Source organism: Ailuropoda melanoleuca, chromosome 5 (genome assembly GCF_002007445.2).
Source record: "Ailuropoda melanoleuca isolate Jingjing chromosome 5, ASM200744v2, whole genome shotgun sequence".
Lineage (NCBI taxonomy): Eukaryota > Metazoa > Chordata > Mammalia > Carnivora > Ursidae > Ailuropoda > Ailuropoda melanoleuca.
This window is the reverse complement of record NC_048222.1, coordinates 103050650-103078195: the sequence shown is the minus strand read 5'-3', so window position 1 is coordinate 103078195 and position 27546 is coordinate 103050650. Positions and strand designations below refer to the sequence as shown.

The 27546-nt window shown below is 43.7% G+C and overlaps 2 protein-coding genes across 11 annotated transcripts in view; both read left to right on the top strand.

Moving 5' to 3' along the window:
• Nucleotides 1-5497, top strand: part of ARFIP1 (ADP ribosylation factor interacting protein 1) — a 111357-nt gene extending 105860 nt beyond the window's left edge. For all 8 annotated transcript variants that reach the window (XM_011235716.3, XM_034661519.1, XM_034661518.1 and 5 more), the window contains one exon: nt 3622-5497. In XM_011235716.3, the coding sequence (XP_011234018.1) occupies nt 3622-3777 (156 nt within the window). In that variant the 3' untranslated portion in view covers nt 3778-5497. The remainder of the gene's footprint in view (nt 1-3621) is intronic.
• Nucleotides 5498-22664: 17167 nt separating this feature from the next.
• FHDC1 (FH2 domain containing 1) overlaps nt 22665-27546 on the top strand; it is a 40289-nt gene continuing 35407 nt past the window's right edge. The window contains exon 1 of one of the 3 annotated variants that reach the window (XM_019808975.2): nt 22665-22887. The gene's annotated coding sequence lies outside the window, so the exon portion shown is untranslated. Of the gene's footprint in view, nt 22888-23001; nt 23142-24202; nt 24578-27546 lie in introns of those variants that run through there. The other 2 variants (XM_019808971.2, XM_019808968.2) reach the window with 2 other exon arrangements.

Here is a 27546-nt window from a genome sequence, read left to right as displayed (position 1 = left end):
CTTACCACTTAGCAAATAACAAGGGTTTTAGGTGCTTTGTGCCAGAAATAAGGACGAAGACCAGTTATGTATTTGTTATTCTAAATCACATTATCACAGTCTTCTTACAAGTTCCAAATCAGTTTCTAAATAAATGAAATTTTATTTTACCAAGAAAAGTCCATGTGGTTTGACTGTCCAGTTGGTAAACTTAGATTCCGCTGAAATTGAGTGAGTACTTACTCTATGTCAGAAAGTGTGCTAGGTAGTATCTCATTTCACTTAACCCTTACCATGACACTACATACGCAGTTGGGTAATGGCATCCCTGATAAGTGCCTAAAGACCTTGGCCAGTGAAGTTAGAAGCAACCTGGACCTGATGTCGCAAAGAAAACTGGGAAGAGGTACAGCTAGGATTGGCATGCATGCCTCCTGACCCCAAAGCTTTTTCTGGCAGTTGGTGTAAAGGAACAATACTAATCATGGGGCTATTTTACTGATGACCTAAATGAATAACAAATACAAATTTGGGGAGGCTGTGACTAGTATCAAACTATGCCTAGTGCAATTGTCAGGTCTTCCTAGAACGTTGGAAGTAAGTCTTCAAAGATACTGTATTACATTTACTCCAAAAATGCGGTTAGATCTTGGGACTAGTTAGTAGCATATATGCCTCTCTGGTTTGAACCTCTGTTCCCTCACTGCTTTCTCTCTCCATTCTCTCGTCTCGCAATCACCCCTGACTCCTAACCTCCCCAATATTTTCTTCAGTTCCTTTGCTTATCACCCAGCTTAGCCTTTCCTCTTTCTAAGCCCCGTTTTGATTTTCCTCCTTTTCACTGTGCTTTCTAAAACCCTTATTCATTGCTAGGAAAGTGCATTCTTAACCTTTTTTGTAGAGTACCACTTACCTTTTGTTGCATAACAAAGTACCCTAAACTTGGTGGCCTAGAACAGTAATGATTTATTATTTATGGCAATCGTGTGGGTTGGGTAGATGGGTTCTTCTGGTTTCACTTTCACCTGGAAGGCCCGCTGAGCCCTGGGCATAGCTGGGATGAAGGTTCTCTCTTCCTGTGGGCTTCTCGGAGGAAGGCTAGGTGGCGTGTCTTCAAAGGGTGGTGGCAGTAGTCCAAGAGGGCAAGCACTTGCTTATCAGGCCTCCTTTTCTAATTACGTGGCCAAGCTCATTACAGAAGACTCCCCAGGGGTGTAGATAATACTGAGAAGAGTGATTCTTTGGGGCCATTATCGTAGCAGCTCAGTATAATCAAATACTTTGCTCACTTCCTAAATTGCTTTTTAGAAACCTGCTTTCCCTGTGATTATCCTGTTTCCTTAATAATTGCCCTTAGGTTGGAGCTCATCATCCTGTGAAATAGCCCCATATCTCAGAAGTAGAGCACAGGGGAGTTAGAGTTCTCCTGTCCCAATGTTCTCCTACAACCTTTCTTGAAAAAATCCTATTCTCCCCCCACAAGTGCCCCCCCCTTTTTTAAAGTTAACCCAATGTACTTTTGCTACCCATTTATCATACTAATTTTCTGCTGCCGTGTGCCTTATATTCTTACATCCCTTGTACAGAGCCTGATACGTGGTGTTAAATGTTCTGTGGTTCTTGTACCTGCTACCAAAGGTTTTCATTAGGAAGCTTGTAGGCCTTAAATGTCTGACAAGGTAAATTCAAGATATACCCCTTTTAGTTCACACAGACATTTTTTAGCTTTCATTGTTTCATGCTATGTGGTCCCGTTAAACTATATCCCTGCTAGATTTTTTTTTTTCTCTTTATCAGAAGAAGAGAAAAATTTTCTTTTGTTTTAAACAACTTTGAGGTAAATCAGCAATGCCAGATGCCCTAAAGGTCTGAGAGTGAGCCTGACCTCTTCTCAAGGCTTGAGATATTCATTTCCTGGGATGTCAGTGCCTACTGTTGCCACCCCCTAAGGATAGAAGCTCATGAGGGAAGGGATTTTTTTCTATTCTCCTAAGAACAGTGTATGGCACATAGAAGGTATTTAATCAGTACCAGTTGAATGAATAAATGACTGGAATAAAAAATATCTAAGATATTTTGAGGAAACAGCATTACTGAAAGTGCGTAGTGCAATTGCTTTGTGTTTTTAAATATTATGTATACACCTAGAAAAATTCTCAAAGGAAACACAGTAAAACGTTAATAGTGGTTTTCAGGTGGCAGGGGAGGGGATAGCTCCAAAAAGTGTGGGTCGGGAGGTTTTACTTTATAATCTGGGGTGTGTGTTGTTTTTATTATATTTTAAATTTTAAAGACTTTACAAATAAAAAATACCCAGTATAAACATTTGTGTTGTTTCCTTTGGAGACTCTCTGTGTGTGTTCGTGTGTCAAAATAAAATGAATGTAAATGTCATACCATATGAAATGCCATGTCCTGTTTTTCCCTTAGCATTCTATATCAGATGTTTTTACGTAACTAAAAATTATTAATGCTCAATTTTAATAAATACTGTATTAGATGGATAAGCCAGTATATTTTATACTTTATCATTGAACTTCTGCAGTTATAAATGAGAGCTCAGGAAACAGTTTTATTCGTAAATCTTTATAATGCTTTGCTGATTTCTTAAGATTTACAGAAGTAGTGTTACTTGGTTAAAACATACTCTTGTTATCATTAGGAGTACTAAGTACTTGAAAATAACGGAGTCATATGAACTTTAAGTAAATTGGTTTTCTGAGCAACACTTGCTGCCACTTGGCTTGATTCTTTGCAGAAAACCGCAGTATTTCAAAATATCTGACCTACTCTTGTTTTACATAAAGTTTAGCCTTGGGGCGCCTGGGTGGCTCAGTCATTAAGCGTCTGCCTTCGGCTCAGGACCTGATCCCAGGGTCGTGGGATCGAGCCCTACATTGGGCCCCCTGCCCCGCTGGGAGCCTGCTTCTTCCTCTCCCACTCTCCCTGCTTGTGTTCCCTCTACTGCTAGCTGTCTCTCTCCCTGTCAAATAAATAAATAAGATCTTTAAAAAAACAAAAAACAAACAAAAAATAAATACATAAAATTTAGCCTCAATGATATCCATATTTGGTATATAGCATATACTGTATAGTAAAGATTTATATATAGTTTTGCCTCCTCAGTATGTGATGTTGAATATATTTAGTTCGAGGGGGGTTTTAGTGATATTTTTAATTTAGTGTTTGAATATGGTTAACAGAATATACAGCTTCTTAAAACTGACCTATTCCCTTTAAAGAAATGAAAAAGTCGTCAAAGGCTCAGTGACCCTGCAAAGCAATGTACAGTCAGTGTGTGTGTGTATGAAATATTTGGTCATTATTAAAACAGCTTTTCCTGATGAGAAATACATTTTTTTTAAAGATTTTATTTATTTACTTGACAGAGAGAGAGCACAAGTAGGCAGAGCAGCAGGCAGAGGGAGAGAGAGAACAAGCTCCCCGCTGAGCAGGAAGCCGGATGTGGGGCTTGATCCGAGGACGCTGAGATCATGGCCCGAGCTGAAGGCAGCCGCTTACCAGACTGAGCCACCCAGGCGCCCCAAGAGATACATTATTTAATGAGGACGTGTGATAAGTCACCATATATTTTCTTGCCACTGGTGTTAACACTTGGTCTTATGACTTCCCTGTTCACAGGTGAAAGTGCTGCACAATCAGCTGGTCCTTTTCCACAATGCGATTGCCGCTTACTTTGCGGGGAATCAGAAGCAGCTTGAACAGACACTTAAACAGTTCCATATCAAATTGAAAACCCCTGGAGTGGATGCCCCATCTTGGCTCGAAGAACAGTAAAGTCACGCCCGGAAAAAAAAAAAAAGAAAAAGAAAGAAAAGTCATGTTGTTATATTTCTAAACAAACCTAAATAAGAAGCAGAGTTGTTAAGATTAGGGAAGTGGTGACCACAACCATTGTAGTGATTCTTGCACAAACAGCTTTAATTTTTCCCTTTTTCATACTTTAACAACTGAACTGTTAAATTTGATGGGAAGGTGGGTGATTTTAATGTAAACATAATTTCTATAATCTGAACACAGTAATTTTCCTTTTTGAGAAATCCTTTTGTATTGTGAGGGTTGATGGCTATTTCTGTAGTTTGAGAACATCTAATATAGATTTGCACTGACCAGATAAAAATTCAAGGTTTTTGGTCCTGGAAACGAGGACCAGTTGTAACTTTTCCAAAGGGAGGTTTACATGATTTTATCAACATCAAATATTTTATATATGAATATATTAAACATCTTTAAGAGATTCATTTTCATGTATTGTCTTAAAGAAAAAAGAAACTATTTTGCAGAGTAAAATTATATGGTATTCCTGCAGCATCCACACACACAGGCAGCAGCTCTAATGAATGACTGATTGGCTTGTGGAGTTGTGGCAAATACCTTTTTAAAAATGATTCTGTGCTATTGTAATTTTGTTAAAACTTTTTTTTTTTTAAGACGCAGGAATCACACTGTCATTTCTGTGAGGCTTTTGAGCTTAAGAGTTTGCATCACCCAAAGTCATTGGGCAGTTATGTTAGCAATTTCTTTTGATTCATAATGAAACCTGCTTAAGAGAATTTTTTTTGGCAGGTATACTTGGGAATAGAAACTCGTGATGGTTTCTAGAGTAGAAATCTGTGCTTAGAAAGCGAGTTTTTGGGTAAATTCCATTTTGACAGAAGTGAATTCCTAGACAGCTTTCATTGACTTCCATATGTAACAATACCGGTTAAGCCTTAAATCACAGATATGTGCCTTCTCAGATACAGTAATTCTCATTCAACCAATGTACATAATCCATAAAGAAACCCCTTTCAGATAATGTTTGGTGTGTCTGTTCCTTCCTTGGCAAGGAACACTGTGTATCAGTGTTGGGTTTCTTTGTATTCCTTAAACCGCATTTCAGGTTTATGGTAAAGTCAACTTTTGAATTTGCTGTTTGGTTTTTCTTCATTCCTTTCATGGAATGAGAAGATGGCGGAATTTGTTTTCAGTTGAGTAATGGAAAGGTAATCTGGGACAGTGTGGTGGGAACAGGAAGAAAGGGATTGGAAAGGCCAGTACTGTTTCAGTTGCTCAGCACTGTTGGTTTCGTGCTGCGTGGTTGACCTGTCCGCTGTGTGGTTCTGTCAGTCATGTAAGCCTTTAAATAGAAGTTCTCTTGATTTTTGTCATAGGCATAAATTAATATGTCTTCATTTCTTTTGTGTTGAAATGAAGTACTTTAAAAATTACTGTTACACATGAACTTTGTGGACTGTAAGATTTGCTATATATGTTCAAATGCCTTTTAGCTGGCTTTTTAATTAATATGCCTGTTTTCTGTGCTTACTATGTACAATGTAATGTGATTGTAAATCATAAATGTATTTTAAATCATTCCTTCCTGTATATTTGTACTCTGACAGAGCCTTATTTTATTCTTCCAGCAGAATTACTACTTGTGATAGTTCCTGTACATTCCCCAGAATGTGCCTCTGGTGTGAATTTTGTATTCTTATTAAAAGTATTTGCTGCACTACCTGGTTTCTCTGGCTCTTCATAATTTAAGAAGCAACTCTCTGGAAATTCTGAAGACATATGATTTGTCTTTTCCTGACTTTAAGAAAAATAACCAAAAAATGGTGCTTCTGTGATTTAGAACTGCTTTTGCTCAATAAGTTATTCTTTTTCCTCAGTTGGAGTCTCCTTGGGGAGCAGAACAGGTCCACTCTTAACCATGTTATCGGTAACAGTTTTAGTAGCTAAGGAATTAAACAGTTCCAGGGACTGATAATTTTTTAGAATGAACTAAAAATATCAGTGATTCTGAGTAGTGGGTGCATGTGCAAAAGAAAGAGTTAACGTATTAGCCAGTGGTATATTTGCTTTGTTAGGAAAGTAATTTATATTCATTGTAGAAAAAAAATAGAAGATGATTTCACAAAATTGAAGATAAAATAACTTTCCAAGTCAGTAAGTACTGCATGGAACCACCTAACTCCCCTGAAGTTAGAGATTTTAGTTACCAATTATTTATATTATAAGGTCTAGTTTGAATATCCTTTAACAGGCACACCTTCATCTCTGTACTCTTACCTAGTTATTTCCTTAGGTTAGATTCTTAGAAATGAAAACGAGCCCTCAAAGTAGATATACACTTTTTAAAAGACTTGCTTAAATAGCGCTGGTGGCTTTCAAGAAAGACTTTGCAAGGGCGCCCGGCTGGCTCAGTCTAGAGAGCCTGTGACTCCTGGTCTCGGGGTCGTGAGTTCAAGCCCCACGTTGGGTGTGGAGCCTACTAAAAAAAAAAAACAAGACTTTATTTGAACGGAAGTGGATTCAAATCAGGCAATGCCAAATTAAAAATGATTAGGACCCTCCACCAACAGGAGCTGGGGGAGAGACTGAGAGAACTAGAAGCAAAGTGAGGAAATGACTTGATCAGCTATAGTTTAAGTCCTTGCCTTATTTGGGAAGGACTTGTTGGCTGTTTGTGATCGGTTGTCCTTAGGTTTTGATTTAACCTTGAGGCATTTCAGGCTTACATTGGTTTGTTTATGTAGGCTAAAGTCTTTAAAGCCACCCCAATCTAATGGGCTCCTTGTTTAATTAATAACCCCAAAGCTTCCAAATCTTAGGGCCCCGGAAGGACCAGGGCTTGCAGAAGCAACTTAGCTGAAATCTCCCAGACTTTAAGAACCATCTTTTCTGTATTCAAAATACACTGCACTGATGGTGTTACCAAGTTCATCCCAAAAGAGTATGAAACTAGAAGCTTCCTTAGAGATGATCTGTTTAAGGTCCCTCTTTACAGGTAAAGACATGAGGGTCCAAAAATGTATTAAACTGGTTTAGCCAACCTCTGTTACCAAATGTAATGCCAGATAAGTTATTTGCCACATATACAATGTATGAATTCCCCCTTTAAATCCTGCCGTTTCAACTGTACAATTAAATCAATGTGTCAAAAGTGTCATTTCTTCTAAAGTACAATGTGTATTACATGTCTTCTCATTTGAAAAAAATAACCCATTCACCCCTAAACAGATTTATAGTAGGTATATTTCAAATATATACACTATATTTCAATACACTGATCTTAAAGTATTCTGAAAAATAAATGTGAATCTGGGAAGTGCTGTATAAAGTAAAATTAGCATATTGGAAAGGCTAAAGATAAGTGTCTTTTAATCATGGAACTGTTCATTTGAAGAATAATGTATCTACCTCAAAATGTGCCGAGTCTCCTTTTTCCTTCACTGGATGTGAAAAATAAAAGCAAATTATCTAAATTAATAGTTCAGTGTAACATTTGTATATAATTTGTACTAATTTTTGTGAAATACCAAGAATGCCTGTATTTTGTAATAATATTTCAAAATATCTTTTGCCGGGTAGCTCTTTTCTTGACACTTTCAGTTGCCTGAGAGACTTGAGACCCTGTAAAATCCTTCGTCACTCAACTCTAACCAAATTTAGGGATTTAAGAAATCTGATTCCCCCTGTAAAATTGTAAACTTTTATATTGGCTCAGACAGTTATCCAGTTGTGAATAAGCTACTTTCTGATCCAAAGGCCAGTTAACTTTTGTATTTTCCAAGGCACTGAATTCTACTTCAGAAACCAATATTGCACTGTATGTTAACTAACTAAAATTTAAATTACAAAAAAGGGGGTGCCACCTGGGTGACTCGGTTGGTTAAGCATCCAACTCTTGATTTCCCCCAGGTCTTGATCATCAAGCCTCCTTCCTGCCTCTGCCCCCACTCTGAGCGTGTGCTCCTCTCCTTCAAATGAATAAATAAAATATTTTTTAAAGGAAGGAAGGAAGGGAAGAAGGGAAGAAAGAGGGGCTCCCGGGTGGCTCAGTTGGTTAAGCATCTGCCTTCTGCTCAGGTCATGATCCCAGGGTCCTGAGGGGAGTCCTGCATCATCGGGCTCCCTTTCTTCTCTCCCTGCCCCTGCTCCTGTGCTCGCTCACTCTCTCCCCCTCACCCTGTCTCTCAAATAAATAAAATCTTTAAAAAAAAAGAAAGAAAGAAAGAAAAGAAAAGCTTTCCAAGGGCCACGGGTCCTTTACTATTGTTACAAAATATCAAGACCTATGAAAATAGAATGGCGATGCAAACAACTTTTCTCTTTTGAGGACTTTCATTAAATTCTGTGTTCCCACTTGAAGGTTTCCTGCTCAACAGGTTTCCTGGCATAAATGAGCCTTTATAATAAATTGCCAAGTGGTTGTCCTAATGTACAGAAAACTATGAAGCTCGGCTTTGTGTTGTGAAATAAAAGTGAACTCTTAATAGTTTATATAAATTGAGAACCGTTTGTTAGTCTGGTGGGAACTCAGATACAGAAGAGGAGACTATCGATATGAGGAAGGGGAATTAGACCCAGTCTGAGAACTGGGACTCTATTTCTGTGCAGTTAATTGGATTAATATCTTATCAGAGCTGGGAATTTCAATGACATTTTTACAAATGGAACTTCCATAAAACACAAAACTTTTTTTTGGGGGGGGGCCAATCTAGGCTTTGCCACAAGCATTCTCTATCAAAGAATGTGAGCTTTCTGCAACTGTGGTTTATCATGAATTGTTGATTCATAAGGGTGATGAAAGGGACAAGATACCATTTTTGATCTTAGACAAAAGTAACTTTCTCTGACTTAGACTTTCATATCGCTTTGCTTCTGTAAAGCAAAGGTGTATGTGGTTTCCCCATAGGGATGGAATGTATACAATGCTGGCACAGGAGCACATGAGGAAGAAAAATGTAAACCATATTAGTCTTCACTATATTTTGTAGCTTTAATTACAGAAGTTCTAAAGAAAATGCAAGCTCTCACTGTAAAAAAAAAATTTTTTTCAACAAGTGGAAGGTTTTATGGGGTAAGGAGAGGACTGGCAACTTTAACCCTGTCGGCCTTGCTGAAAAGTTTTAAGATCATGAAATTTTTCGAATAACAACATACTCAGATTATTTATATAATGTGACTTGACTTTTGTCTCCCCCTAAATGATTTCTAATTCTATATTAGGAAGCTCTTTATGAAAAACTACCTAAAGTTTAAGGCAGATAATTACAATACTTTCCTTTGAGGAATGTATACTTAAAATGGCTTGAGGAAGACACAATGCATGCTTTCTTATTCACCCTGTATCCCCAACTCCATGCATAATCTTTTTTTTTTAAGATTTTATTTATTTATTTGTCATAGAGCACAACGGGGGAGCGGCAGGCAGAGGGAGAAGCAGGCTTCCTGCTGAGCAAGGAACCTGATGCAGGACTCGATCCCAGAACCCCAAGATCATGACCTGAGCCGAAGGCAGACGCTTAACCGACTGAGCAGCACAGGTGTCCCTCCATGCATAACTCTTGAGAGGAGCCATGTCATAAAAATTCGTTCCATTTTTTTGATACAAAATTCAAATGCAGAAAAGCATTTGGTGGTTGCACTGCCACTTCTTTTTTTTTTTTTTAAGATTTTATTTATTTATTTGACAGAGAGACAGCCAGCGAGAGAGGGAACACAAGCAGGGGGAGTGGGAGAGGAAGAAGCAGGCTCATAGCAGAGGAGCCTGATGTGGGGCTGGATCCCATAATGCCGGGATCACACCCTGAGCCGAAGGCAGACGCTTAACCGCTGTGCCACCCAGGCGCCCCACACTGCCACTTATTTTGAGTGAGTTAACAAAGGCAGTACACTTATAACTTACTCTAAATCAATGTCAGGGTGTTACTTCAGAAACTAAGATATTTATAGAAGAATGCCCAGTTAAAAAAATGTAGAAAGATTGGCAAAATTAGAAAAATCACCATTTTGCAGCCCCTGCTGAAATATTGATTGACACAGGGATCACCAAAGGTTGCTAAAATCATTAGAGACTGAAAAAAAAAAAACAACAGATTATGTCATAATACCAAACTATGACTTTACATATTACTCAATTTGAAAAGGGAAAAAAGTACCATTAATAAAAGATTTGTGCTGGGGCGCATGGCTGGCTCAGTTGGTAGAGCATACAATGCTTGCTCTTGGGGTCCTAAATTCAAGCCCCACTTTGGATGTAGAGATTACTTAAAAATAAAATCTTTATGGAGGGCCTGGGTGGCTCAGTCGGTTAACCGTCTGCCTTCAGCTCGGGTCATGATCTCAGGATCCTGGGATCGAACCCCACATCAGGCTTCCTGCTCAGCAGGGAGTCTGCTTCTCCCTCTGCCTCTGCTGCTCCCCCTGCTTGTGCTCTCACCCCTCCCTCTCTTGCTCTCAAATAAATAAATAAAATCTTAAAAAAATAAATAAAAATAAAATAAAATCTTTAAAAAAATACAAGATTTGTGCTTACCATCCAACTCAAGTGATCAAAGTTAGGACCATTAATAACCTGATAGTCATGTGCCTCCAGATACAAGGCAGTATAAATTACACGATACTCATGAGATACTCCTGGGGAATACTCCTGTTTATCCTGAATCTACTCAAGCCTTTTGCCTTTATTTCCAGTGTATAGAAAATACAGGGGGTTAAACATAAGTTTAAATGACGCCATGAGAATCAATTGGACAAATCCAGAATCCGGGACATTCCACGAGATAATTGGCTTGGTTTCTCCAAAAAGGGGAATGGCCTTACAGGAGTTGCATGCCTGAAGTATTTAAGGTAAAGTGGCATGATGCCTGCAATTCACTTTTAAATGGTTCAACAAAAATATATACATTCATAGATACTCACATAATATGGAAAGAAAGCTGGAGAGAGAGAAAAGGAAGGAGAGAGATGTCTTAAATATGGCAATCTGTTAGCAACTGAAATAGGTGGGTGTGTAGGGTTTCCTTGTACTGGTCTTTTAACTCTTCCATTTTTGAGTTTTTCATAATAAAAAAAAAAATTATTAGGATATTTTGTCCAGAAGGGTTTTCCCTCTTGCACCAGGGTGGCAATCAGGGGCTTTTTCTTGGTAGAGCCAATGACACCACTGGCTTTACTCCTGCAAATAACAGAATCCCTTGTCTAGCTTGTGAAAGAAACTGGTTTGTACTTGGAAAACAGAAAGGCAAGAAAGTATAAGGTTGAACAATTTTCTGTTAGTAAGAATTACAGAAACAGGGCAACTGAAGAAGCAGAACTAGTTTAGGATAAGACATCCTGTAGGAGAATATGCATTTCACTAACCTGATGTTTTTCTCTCCTTTTTCTCTTTTTAAAGATTTTATTTATTTATTGGACAGAGATAGAGACAGCCAGCGAGAGAGGGAACACAAGCAGGGGTAGTGGGAGAGGAAGAAGCAGGCTCATAGCAGAGGAGCCTGATGTGGGGCTCGATCCCAGAACGCCGGGATCACGCCCTGAGCCGAAGGCAGACACCTAACCGCTTTGCCACCGAGGCGCCACTCTCCTCAACTTTCTAAATAGCTACTTGAAACTGTAAGAGAAGTTAAGTCCCAAATAAAACACTTTTATTTTAACTTCAAATCAATAGTTTCTTCTGCCTCAATTTTTTTCCCTCTTCTCATAAATAAGCATTTACTATGCTCTTCCATACTACTAGTGTGGATTTCTTAAAACTTAGCTGCTTACATCGGAATCCGGGGATGTACTGTATGGTGACTAACATAATATAATAATAAAATAAAATAAACTTAAAAATTAAAAAAAAAAACCTTAGCTGCTTATAGCTCATTTATCATAACCACTTAGACTGCTTAAAATAAATTGTCCATTGGTAATTTTTAATAACTTATTTTCAATCTGAAAAGATATTTTGTGAGCTGGCCAAATTTTCCCTAATGCATGCTTCTTAAATTAATAACATAGCTTAAATCTTTAAAGAATTCTCCCAAATAAGTAATGGATGTTTACATTGTTCTCAAATTCTCTGTTTCCTGTTCCCTTGCCCCTACCTTAGGTCAGAACAAGGAAAATGTTGTGGATTAAAATTTTCAAACTAGTTTACATCAATAAAGCAGCAAGAAGCCCAGATGATGTTTTGAGAATTGAGTTTTTACCATGGCAATGGTTACTGTTTAATCACTGGTACAATCAAGTGAGTTAAAAAAAAAAAAAATCTGTGAGTTTAAACGGTCATGAGTATTTGCTGAATGACCAGTCTGCTTACCCATGTTGACTTTTCCTTACCTGATTCCACTAGCACCTCAAGAGGTCCAGATGGCCCCTGAAGTGGATCTAACAATTTCTTCTTCACTGGTGTTGGCCAACCATTGACAAGGCCAGACCTCTGATTCATCATTTAGATTTCCTATGGGGTGGTCTTTAAATATATATATATATATATATATATATATATATATACACACACATATATATATATCTGTTCTTATATTCTCTAAACTTTATCTAAAAAGACTCCCTATATTTTCTTTGTAAAGTTCAGTTAGTATTTCCCTTCAATTAAGCCAGCCATAAACTAAGAGAAATTAGTTAGAAATTGCAAATGAAGAGCTACAAGTCTAATTATACATATATACATATATACACATATGCGTGTGTATGTGTGTGCGTGTGTGTGTGTGTGTGTGTGTGTATACTTAGAGGAGAGATCTTGCCTAAACTCCCAAGAGAAGGGAAAGTATAAAAGCTTCATAGCAGCCTCTGCTCTTAACTTGCCTCTTTGTCCTTTAAAAAAAAAAACCACACACACACACAATGACACAGCAAGAGGTCGTTGTGCTGTCTTTGGCTTTTCAACCTTTTGGAGTCGCTATTTGTGCTCATGACTGGAGCAATGAAAACAAGTCTTTTTTCCCCAAGACACAAGTAGCTTCAGTTCAAGCCACTCCAGACTTCCTTGCCAGTGACCTCAACACTGACCTTGACTTATTCTAGGAAGAGCTCTTTCTATTGAGTCCTTTTAGCTCATTTTTATGTGAATTTCTGTTCGCTCCCAGTGGACTGAGATCACCCAATTAATTAAGAAAAGCGTCAAGATTAATTAAATTTCTAGTATGCTGCCTTTCCCTTATTTCGTATGTCTTTTCCTGGCAGTAGCCTCTTTGGAAGCCTGTACCCCTAGCCTAGGGAAGCGGTTTACCCAAGCAGTGACCGAGCCAGGGAGCCAGCTTCCCAGGCACCCTGAGTCTCTTGTTCTTTGAGGTCAGGAATCTGCATCGCTTTGGTGCTGTCCTGAGACGGGAGAGGATCCAAGCTACAGGCTCTGATTCTCGGTCCTCCTGTATCAAATTTCAGAAGTGCGAGCTCAATCCCAATCAGTCTTCTTCCCAAACCATGTCAGAGCCAAGGGTTTTTCAGTCAGGCATCTGTCTGAATGGCTTCCTGTCGACCTGCAGCCATGTCTTCTGAAGTGTTTCACTTGACTGGGCCGCGTGCACCTCTGTGTCCTCAGTTCACCATAAAATGGTATGACATCTGGCCGTTGTCTTCATGTGCCCTTACGTTCTCCTTCAAAGAGTTTGAGTCTCCTCTGGGGAATTCCCTTCTGGATTTTAGAAGCCTCTTGAGGGCAGAACTGCTCTGAGCGCTTGTGTAGCTCTCCCTGTGCCTTGCACACAAAAGGCAATCAGTATTGTCAATAATGATTACGCTCATTGCCGGAGCCTCTAGCTTTGAAGGATGGGGCCCGCTGGGTGCTATTCGCTGGAGATGAGGACCAGGTTTAGTTGGCAGACACCATGACTAGCAACCATTGTCAGAGTCCTGACAGTACCTGCTATGAGATATGAAATTAATACAACAGCCCTGGGGCATCTGGGTGGCGCAGTCGTTAAGTGTCTGCCTTCGGCTCAGGGCGTGATCCCGGCGTAATGGGATTGAGCCCCACATCAGGCTCCTCCGCTATGAGCCTGCTTCTTCCTCTCCCACTCCCCCTGCTTGTGTTCCCTCTCTAGCTGGCTATCTCTATCTCTGTCAAATAAATAAATAAAATCTTAAAAAAAAAAAAATACAACAGCCCTGCCCTCCAACTTTCTGACTCAATGGAGAGAAAGTCCATGCAGTTGCTGGGATTGAATGGTGCAGGGAAGGTAGGGACCCGTATGCCAAACATGCTATTTGCGATTGAGTGTGCAAGCACTCAGCCAGCCTTCAGCTCCAAATTGGAATGCCTTGTGCATGTATGTGTGTTGGGTGCAGAAGGGTGCAGTTTACCACCCTGCCATCGCCCCTCGGTCATTGGAGATGGTCTAATCTAAACCTCACATAGGAGTGCCTGGGGTGGCTCAGTCAGTTAGGTGTCTGCCTTCGGCTCAGGCCACGATCCCAGGACCCTGGGATAGAGCATCAGGGTCCCTGCTAAGCGGGGAGCCTGCTTCTCCCTCTCCCTCTGCCACTCCCCCTGCTTGTGCCCTCTTGCTCTCTCTCAAATAAATAAATTAATTAAAACTTAAAAAAAAACTCTCATAAATCAAATCCTATATATTAGTACAATATTATTTCTATGTAGGCTTTGGTTTTGAATCTTACCCCTTCTTTTCCCTACCTGTCATTTAAAAGAAAGCTCGATACACTCTAGCCCTAGAGTGTATTTGGACAAAGAGGCAGAATTTATCTGTATCTTCCAGGTTATCAGGGGAGAATTGTTGGTCAGAAGATTTAGCAATTTAATATATGACCTTATGGTATGACCATCAGAAAGTCAACCTGTGTGCTCCCATTTTTTTTTAAATATTTTATTTATTTATGTGACAGAGAGGGAGCACAGCAGGGGGAGTGGGAGAGGAAGAAGCAGGCTCCCAGCGGAGGAGCCTGATGTGGGACTTGATCCCAGAACGCCAAGATCATGCCCTGAGCCAAAGCCAGACACAACGACTGCGCCACCCCGGCGCCCCTGTGTGCCCCCATTTTGAGCACTATCTCAAATAACTAGCTACCTAGCACTCGAATGGGTGGGTCATAAGTAGGCATCACAAGGGCTGGTGTGCAGGAGTGTTTCATGGTCACAGGGTTGGGGGATTGAATCTGCAAACGTGGTCTTCTGGGAGTTTGAATACGATCCTGGTAAAGTCCTTTATTGCAGTTTCGATTATGGCAGCCTGATGAAAAAGAAGAAGAAATCGGCTTATTTTGACAGGGAAGGGAAGATACATGCAAAAAAAAAAAATGTCTTTGTTGGTAATTTCTAGAGCTTTGGGCTAAAGTAGAACGTGCGACTTTTGTTAAAAACCCGGATGCCATAGCATCTGGCTGGCTCCGTCAGTGGAGCGTGCGACTCCTGATCTTGGAGTCATGAGTTCGAGCCCCACACTGGGTACAGAAATGATTTTAAAAATTGATTTTTAAAAATGTATTAAAAATCTGGATGCCAATAAAAATTTGGGAGTGAGTCCTAATCTTCATTGCTCCCCTTTATCCCCTTCTGCCCCCATCCCTGCTCCAGGCTTCTGAATTAGCCCCTCTGATTTCTTCATGGTGACTACCCAGCCTGTCATATAGGACAAAGGTCTTTGAGCCGTCAAGTGACTTCTGCAGACTCTGTACCGGGAGCATGAAGATCACAAGGAATCCCCTTTATTATGAGCCCCCGTCCACTGGAGCTGCTGGGGTAGAATTCCTTCCTCTGCCCTCCCCTCCAGTAGACAAGGTTTAACCTGATTATGCCCAGCAGGCAAGTAGGCGCCCTTGGAAACTACTCTCCTTATTGAGACTGACTGTGAAGAGGGCATAATTATAAAGGAAAGAATTCAAGGTAGAAAATATGTCCAAATCTTTGATAAAGGGTGGGGGGGTGAGGAGGAGGAATAAAGATGTGTGAACATCTAGCATTTTCTCTGCTTTCCCTTATTTATACTCCTTTTTTTTTTTAAGATTTTATTTATTTGACAGAGACAGGCACAGCAAGAGAGAGAACACAAGCAGGGGGAGTGGGAGTGGGAGAGGGAGAATCAGGGGGAGTGGGAGAGGGAGAAACAGGCTTCACGTTGAGCAGGGAGCCTGATGTGGGGCTTGATCCCAGGACCCTGGGATCATGACCTGAGCTGAAGGCAGACACTTAACGACTAAGCCACCCAGGCGCCCCTATTTATACTCCTTTTAAAATTACAAATGTTATGTGTCTTTGTGACCCCAAATTTGGGGTAAATAAGAATCCACAGTGAGATGATATTCAATTTCCCTGGGAAGAGAAATTGTCCCTTTTGAGGATGGGGGTGGGGGGACAATTTCCAGCATAAAGAGAATTCCATTGTACAGTGTAAATTACAGTCCTGTGTTCAGTTGTGTGCTTGCCCTACATCGCATCTCCCCTTGTGTAAAATGGACATCCGGAGAGACATTGCCTGTCAATCACCCCACCGGAAGCACAACACAATTCAAAACTCAGAAATTCAGAAATCCACATACCTGTACCTTTAACAAAGGGATGCCATGGGGAGAGAGCCCAGGGTTTTACTTCAGAAATCAGCAACATTTCAGGGCACCTGGGTGACTCAGTGGGTTCAGTGTCTGCCTTCAGCTCAGGGCATGATCCCAGGGTCCTGGGATCGAGCCCCGCTTTGGGCTCCCTGCTCCGCGGGAAGCCTGCTTCTCCCTCTCCCACTCCCCTTGCTTGTGTTCCCTCTCTCGCTGTCTCTGTCAAATAAATAAATATAATCTTAAAAAAAAAAGAAATCAGCAACATTTCAAGCAAAATGAAAAGTAATTTGCTCTTTTCTGGAGACTGGTCCTGAAAAATCATCACCTATAGCAAAATACTTTGTGTAGATGTTCTAGTCCATTTTATGGTTTAATATACAATTTAACACACAGAAGTTGATCATATGTACAAAAATACCAGGTAAAAGGTACTTAGAAATGTGAGGGTAATGTCTTGCATTTATTTTAAACTACAAGTGGCTGAATGTTTGGTATCACCTCTCTGAGTTAGACTCAATACAGTAGCCTCTTTCCTCAGGAGGGGGCCGGCAGTGAGAAGTGACGATGAAAAGAGAAGTCCAGGGTTTAACCCCAATGCAGCCCTGTTCAGAGTTAGGCTGGTCAGGCCCACAAACGTGATGAGGTTGTGAAATATAGGTGAGGTTCAGTGGGGATGGAGTCTGGAGCCAACGACCAAGAAAGAATTCTTGAGACGTCTTTGGTGCAAACTTGGTGGTTTATTAAAGCACGGGGACAGGACCCGTGGGCAGACTTGCCTTCTGTTCCCTCATCAAAGGGGTGCAAACTGTGAGCTAATTGTGACCCTGAGGGTATTGGCAGGGATCTTCTTTGTGGCCAAGGCCTCCTCAAAACTTGAATAGTGGTGTTTCCACCAAAGGCTTACCCTCTTTCTCCAAAAATGCTCCATTTGAATTACTTCTGTATATCTGGTTTGAGAAATACTAAGATGCTAATTGTTATGGGCTGGTTTGATGATTTACTATTATATGGAAAGTATTTGCTTTCTTATTAAAAATAGAAGCTTAGTGCAAAAGTATTTGCTCATAACTGGTCCCTAAACTAAGTACAAACTCAATTTCCAAGAGTAAAAGGGGCTTTGCAAATTGCTAAGTCACCAACATGTCCTTTTGCCCACCTTTATATGCCTACAAAGTCTTGTACAAGACGGGCATATATTATTTCCCCAGGGAAATACACACACACACACACACACACACACACACACACACACACTACCAACACCACCACCACCACACATCACCACATACCAATATTGTTGATTCACTGGGTTTCTGTTTGCTGTTTGCTGACTGCCTGTACTGTGAGTGTTATGGTTTCAAATTACTGTTTGCTCGGCTAACGTCTTCAAAGGGTAAACAATTTGAAACAGTTAAAGCCAGTAGCAAAAGAAATTGTCATCTGACATCCTCTTTAACTTAATTCCTCTTAGGGAGACTCACATACTTGTTTTTGATGATGGGTGGTGGAAAGAAGTGATACATTTGGTATCATGGTATATTTTAAAGGTATTTCTCGCCTCAAAATTTGTATGTTATAACAGCCAGACCCTACATTGATCATTAATACTGATCAGTTCTCTAAGCACTGTATCAATTGTGAAAGAAAGAAAGAAAGAAAGAAAGAAAGAAAGAAAGAAAGAAAGAAGGAAGAAAAAAAAGAAAAGCCTAGTTGAGGATTTTCTGGGTGAGAACCTCAGTGATGTATACAGTATTTCTCTCACCTCAGTCTCCACTTCCATCCCTGCCTCCAAAACACTCACACAACACATGCATGCACACACCTTAAAAGGGAGCCAACGAACACTGGGCTCTAAGGAAACACAGCAGGACAGAGAGCTCATCAGCTGTCTAATTACCTCATTCTTATATGTTGGTAAGGATTGCCTGTAATCTCTTTTACCCTCAAACAAATCTGACACTGTTGTTGACGAGTACCTGTATTTACTTCTGGCCAGGGAAATACCTGTTGATGCTACCATGGATATCAACATCACATGCATCCCATGTGAAAGCATTTTCTTTCTTTCTTTCTTTCTTTCTTTCTTTCTTTCTTTCTTTCTTTCTTTCTTTCTTTCTTTCTTTCTTTCTTCTTTTTTTTTAAGTAGTCTCCACACCCAGTGTGGAGCCCAACACAGCGCTTGAACTCACAGCCCCAAGATCAGGGCCTGAGCTGAGATCGAGGGTCAGATACTTAGACAATTGAGCTACCCAATGCCCCTAACTGTGAAAGCATTTTCTATTTAAAATTCTCAGAAATCACTACTTAGCACCCAGGAAAAAAAGTTTCTCCCTCTTCATGGTCAGAGCCTACTTACTATTTACTATACTTAAAAGCAACTTACTATTTCCATTTCTTCGCCTGCAAAAAGAAAACATCATTTTCTCAGTTCAAAGTTGTTGAGGAAACATCAGCAATCCAGTGCCTGCGTTTTGTCAGTAAGATACTTGACACAAATTTGCATTCATAGTGACAACAACAATTCCATTGATTTTATTTATTTTACGCTTTTCAATCTTTGAAGGGAACAAGGAGGTCTAGCAATTTCTCTTAGAAATGGCTGTTATTAGAAGGAGTGGTGAGTCTTTGCTTTTGTCTGCCAAGTCTGTTTAACTATAGAGTTGGTAGAGTTAGTTTCTTTTGCCATTTCCAATTTTAAGAGCAAAGACCCAGCCTATAATCTAAATACTAAACAACAGATCTCATCACATATGTCTTAAGGAGAACAAAGATTAAGGAAGTCTCAGTCCGCAACATGGAGAGAAAGGGGTTTACAAATCAGTTTGATGGGGGCGCCTGGGTGGCAGCGTTGTTAGGCGTCTGCCTACGGCTCAGGCTCAGGGTGTTATCCCGGCGTTTCGGGATCGAGCCCCACATCAGGCTCCTCAGCTGTGAGCCTGCTTCTTCTTTCCCACTCCCCCTGCTTGTGTTCCCTCTCTCACTGTCTCTATCTCTGTCAAATAAATAAATAAATAAATAAATAAATAAATAAATAAATCTTTTTAAAAAAATCAGTTTGATGGGGCGCTTGGGTGGCGCAGTCGTTAAGCGTTTGCCTTCTGCTCAGGGCGTGATCCCAGCGTCCTGGGATCAAGCCCCGCATCAGGCTCCTCCGCTAGGAGCCTGCTTCTTCCTCTCCCACTCCTCCTGCTTGTGTTTCCTCTCTCACTGGCTGTCTCTATCTCTGTCAAATAAATAAATAAAATCTTAAAAAAAAAATTCAGTTTGATGCCTCAATTCTATGCCAGAGGGGACTTACTTCCGTGTGTCCACTGGGGTTCCTTAGAGGGCCCATGACGTCAGCTCATGCATTAGACTTCTTCCTTAAGCAAATAAGCCTGTTTTAGAACCATAAAGTATTTTTCAGGATGGATTCTGCAATTTGATTTATTTTGGTTTGAAGGTTTTGTTTAGTAGGTCCTAAGGACAGATTCCAATGCAAAATGCCTGATGTAGAGGAAACCACAAGCTTCTCAGGGCTCAGGAAGGGAAGCCAGAAGAGAGAAAATGAACCAGGCAAAGGAAAAGGAGCGATCTGGAAAGGACAGTCTGGGGAGAGGGAAGACAAGCTGCAGACAGAATTCTCCGGCAGGCTTTGGATCTGGCACCTGGGACCCGTGGCTGGGGCCGCACGAAGCTAGGAACGCGCCCCAGAGAGGTTCGGCTTGCTGGGGAAGGTGCGCACTGATCACCCCTGAGGTCACGCAGCGAGCTTCCTCCAAGCCACAGATTCCAGGGGCTGGGCTGACTTTGGGCACACTTGGCTTCAGGAGTCTTGCTGGCCTTCCTCCCCAGACAGAGCTGCTGGCATTTCTGGGATAGAGACAAGCAGCCCACCTTCACTCCCAAGCACACGCGCAGGCAAGCCGAGGGCGTGGTTAACAGCGTGTTAATGCATGAAGAACGAAGTGTCCCCTAGATTGCCAGCCTTAGATTCACATCCAGGGAGACATTGACTCTATTTGAGTAGCTCCGTGCTACTCAACTACTTTTTGGCCACGTAATATGCACAACATATCATAAGAGCCGAAGATGAAGGCTGACACGTTCAGGACCAGCACACAATGCTGCCTGGGCGCAACAGAACAGTTTGGACCGCAGGCAGGGAGGGTAAATGCAGCCAGTGTCAGATGGAAGATCGCCACTTTCTTCCAGTAGGCACGAATGTGAACCTAGGGATGCTTTTGGACAGGTAGGTAATGTGGTGAAATTAGACTTTCAAAAACACTGGCCTGGCAGCAGAGTCAGGGAGAAGAGAGGAGAAGGAGAAAGGATACCAAAGGCAGTGGACACAGGAGCACAATTTAACTTCTCTAAACTAGAAAATACAATATGGTGGGTTTCTAGGGTCGGTGTGAGAATCAAATGTGATGCCTGACACATGGCCAACAGCAAATAAATACCAGGTCCTCCGTCCTCTAATTCGGATGAGTGGATATGGATATAAAGTACAGATATAAGAGACACGATTTGTGGAAAGAGCAACAAATTCGGCAAATACTTAGATATAAGGAATGCAGAAGAGAAAAAGAACCAGAGGAAAGCCAGGATTTCAAATTTTATTTTTTTTAATTTTTTAATTTTAATTTTTTATTTTTTTAAAGATTTTATTTATTTGACAGAGACAGCCAGTGAGAGAGGGAACACAAGCAGGGGGAGTGGGAGAGGAAGAAGCAGGCTCCCAGTGGAGGAGCCTGATGTGGGGCTCCATCCCAGTTCGCCGGGATCATGCCCTGAGCCGAAGGCAGACGCTTAATGACTGCGCTACCCAGGCGCCCCAGGATTTCAAATTTTAAAAATCAGCTCCTAAGTAAGAGGTAAGGCCAGGAAGAGTGCTAGTTTTAAGAGAAAGATGAGTTGACCCTTGGGCATTGAGTTTGGGCTTAAGATATTACAGAGACAGCATGGATTTGAGAGTCGGTGACCTAGAGATGAAGTCGGAAGTGGATTTGCCTTGGAGCTCAAGTTCTCCTGCCCCTCACTCGCCTGGACACTTTCATACACCTGGTGTTATGTTTATAAGTTATTGATTTTCTTTAAAAAGCTCCCTCAAGAGTTAGGGCCCTATAAAATCTGGACCCCTCCAGGTTCAAGTCAGAAGACAGAATCCATGGGATAATGGGAGAGAGAGTTGGAAGAATCCAGTGACTGTCCTCAAAGGACAAAGGGGTCCGCAGAAGAGGCCAGAGGGGCAGAGAGAAGGCCTGTAGGCCAGGATGCTGCAAGGAGATCAAAAAGACTCGAGGTTGACAATGGGGTCACTGGATTTGACTCTTCAAAGGAGTGGCTGATTAGAAAGTGAAGACTTAGTACAGTGTGGGGGAAGCCCAGGTTGGGAGGGGGTGTTGAAGAGCCCGAAGTGTGCAGTGGGTGTAGACCCTTCCTCTGGCCAGGCCTCCATAAAAGAAAAAGGGAGGATACCATTCCGCTCCTCAGTTTTGAAGTTCTTCATTCAACTTTGGCCTGTGCAGTCCATATTCCTTTGGGATTAATATTAACTCCCTGAGCATGGATCTTTCTCTTTTATTATATTTCCCACTCCTTGAGCTTTTCTCTGGTCTTGGCTGGATCTACTCATATGTAGTGTAAGCCTGGTCAAGGGCTAATAAACGGGCTGTTGGCTGGCATGGATTTTGTTGTTTGTTTTTGCTTTGCTTTGTTTTTGTTTTTGCCCTAATAGCTTCACTTTTTCCATCCACATGAAGAATGAATTGTGGGAGTTCAGGGGTTGAAGACCAGGGTGGAGAGACAGAAGTCATCAGGCAGCAGAGGCTGGAAAACTGTGGTCTGTTATCTGTTAACCAAGTCAAAGGTAAGGATGACTTCATCCCCACCCAGGGCGCCTCTCCACCCCTGCAGCTGATTTCTGACCGGCTGGTTTGCCCAGGAAAGGTTCTCTTTGACTATGTATCTTGCTGCCTGGCTTCACAAGTGATTTTGAAAAAAAGATGCAGTTAAACTGTCCCCCCCCCCACCCCGTTTCTTCCTGTGGGAGTCTTTCCCAGACAGCGTCCGCTCATGAGATCTGACTTGCAGTGGACTTTTTGCTTTGCTTTGCTTAAATATAACTGAAAGATCCGTACCATCATCATTGAGAAGTTAAAAAAAAAAAAAGTAACAAAGGGACAGGTTGGCAGGACCCAGAGAAGAGCTGACCTTCGGGTAGCTCCCGCTCAGCTGGATTCGGCTTTAAGGGCTGGAACAGTGCACCCAAATGCTGCCCAGTGCTCCAGGGGGAAACAAGCGTGGGGCAGAGGGTGGCCTGGCGCCCGCGCCTGTGTATGCGCGCGTGTGCGCGCGCGCGGCGGGTGTGCGTGCATGAGTGTGCGTGTGCGCAGGGAAGGGGGGCGGGGAGGTTGCGGCAGAGGCTGCTTTGTGGAAAGCGCCCACAGGTTCCGAAGCAGCTTGGCGCCTCCCCTTGCTGGTTACACGAGGACACCTGGCTCTTCTTCACACTCGTACTTCTCTGTTTACCGCCACCCTTCCTTCCCTCGGCGCCTTCGGGTGCGGGGAGCAGCGTGCTGGGCAGCGACTTCCAGCCCCCGGGGCCCCGGGAAGGTGAAGGTGAGCGCCGCGGCGCCAACGTTGGCGCTGGGAGGGTGGGAGGAGGGAAGGGGCCGGCAGGAAAGGGCGTGCTGCCCTTTGCGGCAGGCGCTGGGAGCAGGCTCTTCTGCAGCATTGTTACCTGAGGCGGCGGCTGAGCCCCGCCCCGCGTCGCCCTGCCCCCTCGCGGTCCCGAGCAGCCCGGGCTGCAGAGACCCGGGAAGAGGCGTTGGCGCTGGGAGTCCCCGCTGCGAAGCGGGGAGCGCGGGCCGCGGGTGAGTGGAAGCCGGGTGCCCGAGGCAGGGGCGACCGCCGTTCGGGGGCACCGGGAGCCGGACACTCCCCGGCTCCAGAGGGCCAAGGGCGGGGATCAGCCTGGACCCTGGGCTGCGGCGCCGTCTCGGCTGCCTTCGAGCCTCAGTGGGAAGGGCTGGGGAGGTTTGCGCGCTCCCTCCATACCCGCTCGAGTGACTTTGGTGCCTGCACTACCGAGGCTACAGAGGACAGCGATCGGTCTCTCGAGGCCAAGACACGCGGGTCTGGTCCCGCGTCCGGAGAAAGAGCTAGGTCACGGGCCGCCTCCGGGTTGGACCAGGGTCGGCTAACTTAGCTTTAGCTGCTAAGGTTTTTGGATAAACCGCGCCCCCACTTGACCCCCGCCCGGTCCAAGAGCGCGCCACTGGCCAGCGGGGAGCCAGACTTGCGGCTCCAGAAAGTGGGTGCGGGGTTGGCGAGGACCGCTTCGGTGTCATGCGGACCGAGGACAGAGGGGCTCCTGCGCACTAGTCCTGGCCGTGAGAAGTTGCGATTAGAAGTTTCGCCGTCAGCTTGTAGAAGTTTGGGGAGGAAGCGGGTGGGCTGGTGGATTAGCTCCAGCCGCCGTGGTGCCCGTAGCTCGGGGACTGCGGGCTCTCGGGTTTTATTCTCCGACCAACAACAGGAGTCTCCCTTCTACATTTTTTTTTTTTTTTTTGCCGGCTCTTCCCGGCTCCCATCGGTTGATCCGCAGTGCGGCCGTGAGGCTTTCTCCCCCGCGCCCGAGACCCAGACCCCGGACGTGGGGGAGGTGTCGCCGCGAAGGTTCGAGGACCGGGCAGAGCCCGGGTCCGCGAACCAGGAGATCTCTCGTTCGCTTCCCAGCACTGAGTCACCTTCCCTCTTCAGCCTCCCCAACCCACCCGGCTTCTGGAGCTCTGTGCGACTGCTGGGCGGAGGGGCGGGTACCGCTGGGGTTGGCGGCGGGGGCCGACCCTAAGCCCGGGTCCTCGGGGCGAGGGGGCGGGGCCAGGCGACCCCCGCCCCCAGGCCCGCCCAGACCGGCCCGCCCAGGGGGCCTCGGTAGAGGAGAGCGTGTGCGGCGGCTGCTCCAGTCGGTTGTGCTCGAAGACGGGCGGACGCTCGGCGCTACTGGGAGTCGGAGGGTCCAGTCCTTCCTGGCGTCGGCCCTTCCAGCCCCGCTGGTTCCCGCACGGCCCGCAGCAGCCTCTCTCCGAAGCGCGTCCTCGTCCCGAGCCTGCGCGGCCGTGTGGGCGTCTATCTGGGCGGTGCACGGGCGCCCGCTCCCGGGTAGCCGTTCCTGCCGCGGCGCAGATAAGGACGCGGCTGGAGGCTCGCGCGCGGCCGCAGGACTTCGCACTCGCGTCGCTCCTGGGGACTCGGGCGGACGCGGCGCCCCCTGACCCTTCTGTGCGGCGGAGCTCGGGCCTTTTTGGTGAGTGGCTGGGGCGGGACGCAGGACCCGGGGCTGGGGCTGGGGCTGGGGCTGGGGCTGGGGACCGAAGGCCGCGGTGGATCGTTGGCCAGTGCACAGACTTAGGAAAACGGCCGTGTCCAGACGTCTTGGAAGAAATCGTACCCCCGGTGCCCCCGCGCAGAATTTCTTGAGGACCTGGTAGTCAGTTTTCAAACATCTTTTCGCACAGAAATTGCCCGCGGTGTTCGGCCGTCTGTGACCCCCTCTACTGACCCACAGTTGTCTTCCTGGAATGAGTAGCCAGCGCTTCGTTCCCTCTCTCTAGAGCATCCTTTGGCGCTCGTTTGCTTTTTTTTTTTTTCCTTGGTTTTGGGACCTTGAGAGAAACTGAAAATGCACGTTCAGAAACAAGCGCTCTCTTCTCCTCTCTGGGTGTTGCGCTCAGGGGCATCTGTGAAGTGTTTATGTTGTGCTGCCGATTAAACACGGTGACTGGAAACGGCCTGCAGTGCCAAGGTGAAGCGTTGGATAGTGCCAGCTCTGGTTCGACTGTGTGGTTGACATTCTGTGTGTAATAATCAAGAAAGGTTTTGAAAGATAGGCGGTTGGGGAGGAGCTTTTCCCCAATGAATTAGTGGAGGGCAAAAATTCCATATTTTAGAATCGCCTGTACTCTCCCTCCCACCTTTTTTCTCCTGCAGATAAAAGGGCTGTGTGCTCCTCTGTCTGCTCTCCAAACCCGGCATGTTCTGCACCCGTTTGTTATCCGAAGGGTGTGGGCCAGCCCTTCCTGCTCCCACCTCATCTGTGACATAAGTCAGAAATGAAGGGGAAAGGTTTTCTGGCGGGTTTTCCTTGGCGTTTACTTTTGGTTATTGTTGACCTAAAGGGTGAGTGACCAGCTGAGCAACCGGGCCCCACTAACCCTCTTCAGGAAAACCCTGAGCTCTGAACTGACTTTCAGGGACACGTTTTCCTCCTAAATACACTGTGAACAGAAACATACATTTTCTCTCTTCTTCCCTCCCACCTGCTCCCTTCATGTTTCTGACACCAAGAGAGCAAAGCAGTGCTGGCTGCTGGGCCAGAGAGTTCTTTGAAGACCCTTATGAACATTCTCATTCTAAGACTTTTTGCTTGCTGAGCAGCTAAAGGCTAAAGACATGGGCCCAGCATCATCCTATTAAAAATTCACATAGTTAAAAGATGCTCTGTTGAGCTACAGTCTCTCTCTAGAGGGTCCATCACTCAGACACACCCCGATGGGTCAGGATTAGCACTGGGGCTTGAATGGTTCTCATCTTCAGAGCCTTAAAGTGACAGCTCTGCATTTTAGTCAGGGCTGAACATTTGTCAGCCTTAGCAGCTGTCCTCCCTGCTGCTGAGGTCCCCAACCTGTAGGTGAGATGTTAAATTCCAAACCTGTCTCTCTCTGCCCTGGGGAGATTGATGGGACCCTTGACATTTTCCAGACAGAGCCAAGGCTAAATCCGTTGTCGCTGCTGGCAGTTGGCAGCTGTGAGAAACAGCGGTGTTTTCAGGGCTGCGGCATTACCTGTGCGCTGGCAGACTTGGGAGAGTATGCGTTTGCGTCTTTACTGTGGACCGTACCCTAGTCAATCAAATGTTCTTTATGTATCCTCTGTTTTAATATGTTACGAGACTGTGGAAAGGGTTACAATGTCTTGTCTGCACTCTTTTTCCTGTGTCTCTTTGACATTGGAAATCCTGCCCAAAGGGAAAGCCCTATCAAAGCCCCATTGAAGCCAGTAGTAAAAGCATTAGCATCTTAGCTAATCATTGCTGGAGAATTTATTCATTAGAAGCTGTTGGGGGCCTAGGATCCTTATTTGTTACCCTGGGAAAAAATTAGCCAGACAACATACTAGTAACAGTGTTGTAAATTTTATTTTGTTCTTTCAACTTTGAGAAATAACATTCTTTCTCTAGATGGGGCAATGGTTAGAATTACGCCATTGCCTAACTAACACGTGTCACTTTTTACATTGACAAGCCTTTATCTTGTACTTCTGTGCAAATGCACAATACTCAGAAAGACTTGTATCATTTGGAGCTTTAGTGTTAGAAACTAGTGCTGGTGTACAACCTCAGTGTATGTATAATCTTTCTCACCCTTATTAGTATCTGTTTGCTGCGTGAGGTTTAATGGCACGTCTGTGGATATACTTATGCAGCACTGAGTGAGTTACTGCTTTCTAGGATGGAGACTTTTTAAGGTTATCGCCATTCTTAACAGGAATAATCTGTAAACGAGTCAGCATATCTGCAGTTGGAGGTGAACTGGAGGATTAGCAATTCTTCAATACATGAGATATTTTATGTACAGAAGTATTTTAAACTATGTAAGGATAAACTGCCAAGATTACCTGTGCAGTCTTGAAAAAAGAAGAGTTCAAATGTAACTATAAACTGTAATTGACAATGAGTCATTGCTTAAGGGGTGCCAACTATGAAAACAGCCTAGTTATGCCCCTAATGGTAATTTCGAAAACTCCTTTTAAAAGCCAGTTGCGTCTCAAGTGAGCTGTAAGTTGGCTTGGATAAATAATTTCAGTTTTACTTTCTAAAAAATTATGCAGTGATGATGGCTACACAGCACTGCAAATGTGCTTAATGTCACTGATACACAATTACAAATGGCTAAAATGGTAAAAAAGAAAAATCCATTTAGTAGCTGGCAATGCTATCTTCTACCCGTATATAGTTTTCAAAAGTTAAATATTCAGATGTTTCATAAAAACAATGATGCTTGTAATTTATTATTTATTTATTTATTTTAAGGGTGGGAGGGGCAGAGAGAGAATCTTAAGCAGGCTCCCCCACACCCAGTGCAGAGCTGGATGTGGGGCTCGGTCTCACAACCCTGAGATAACAACCTGAGCTGAATTCAAGACTCGGATGCTAACTGACTGAGCCATCCAGGTGCCCCTGATCTTAAAATTTAGAGATAATATAATATGTAATCA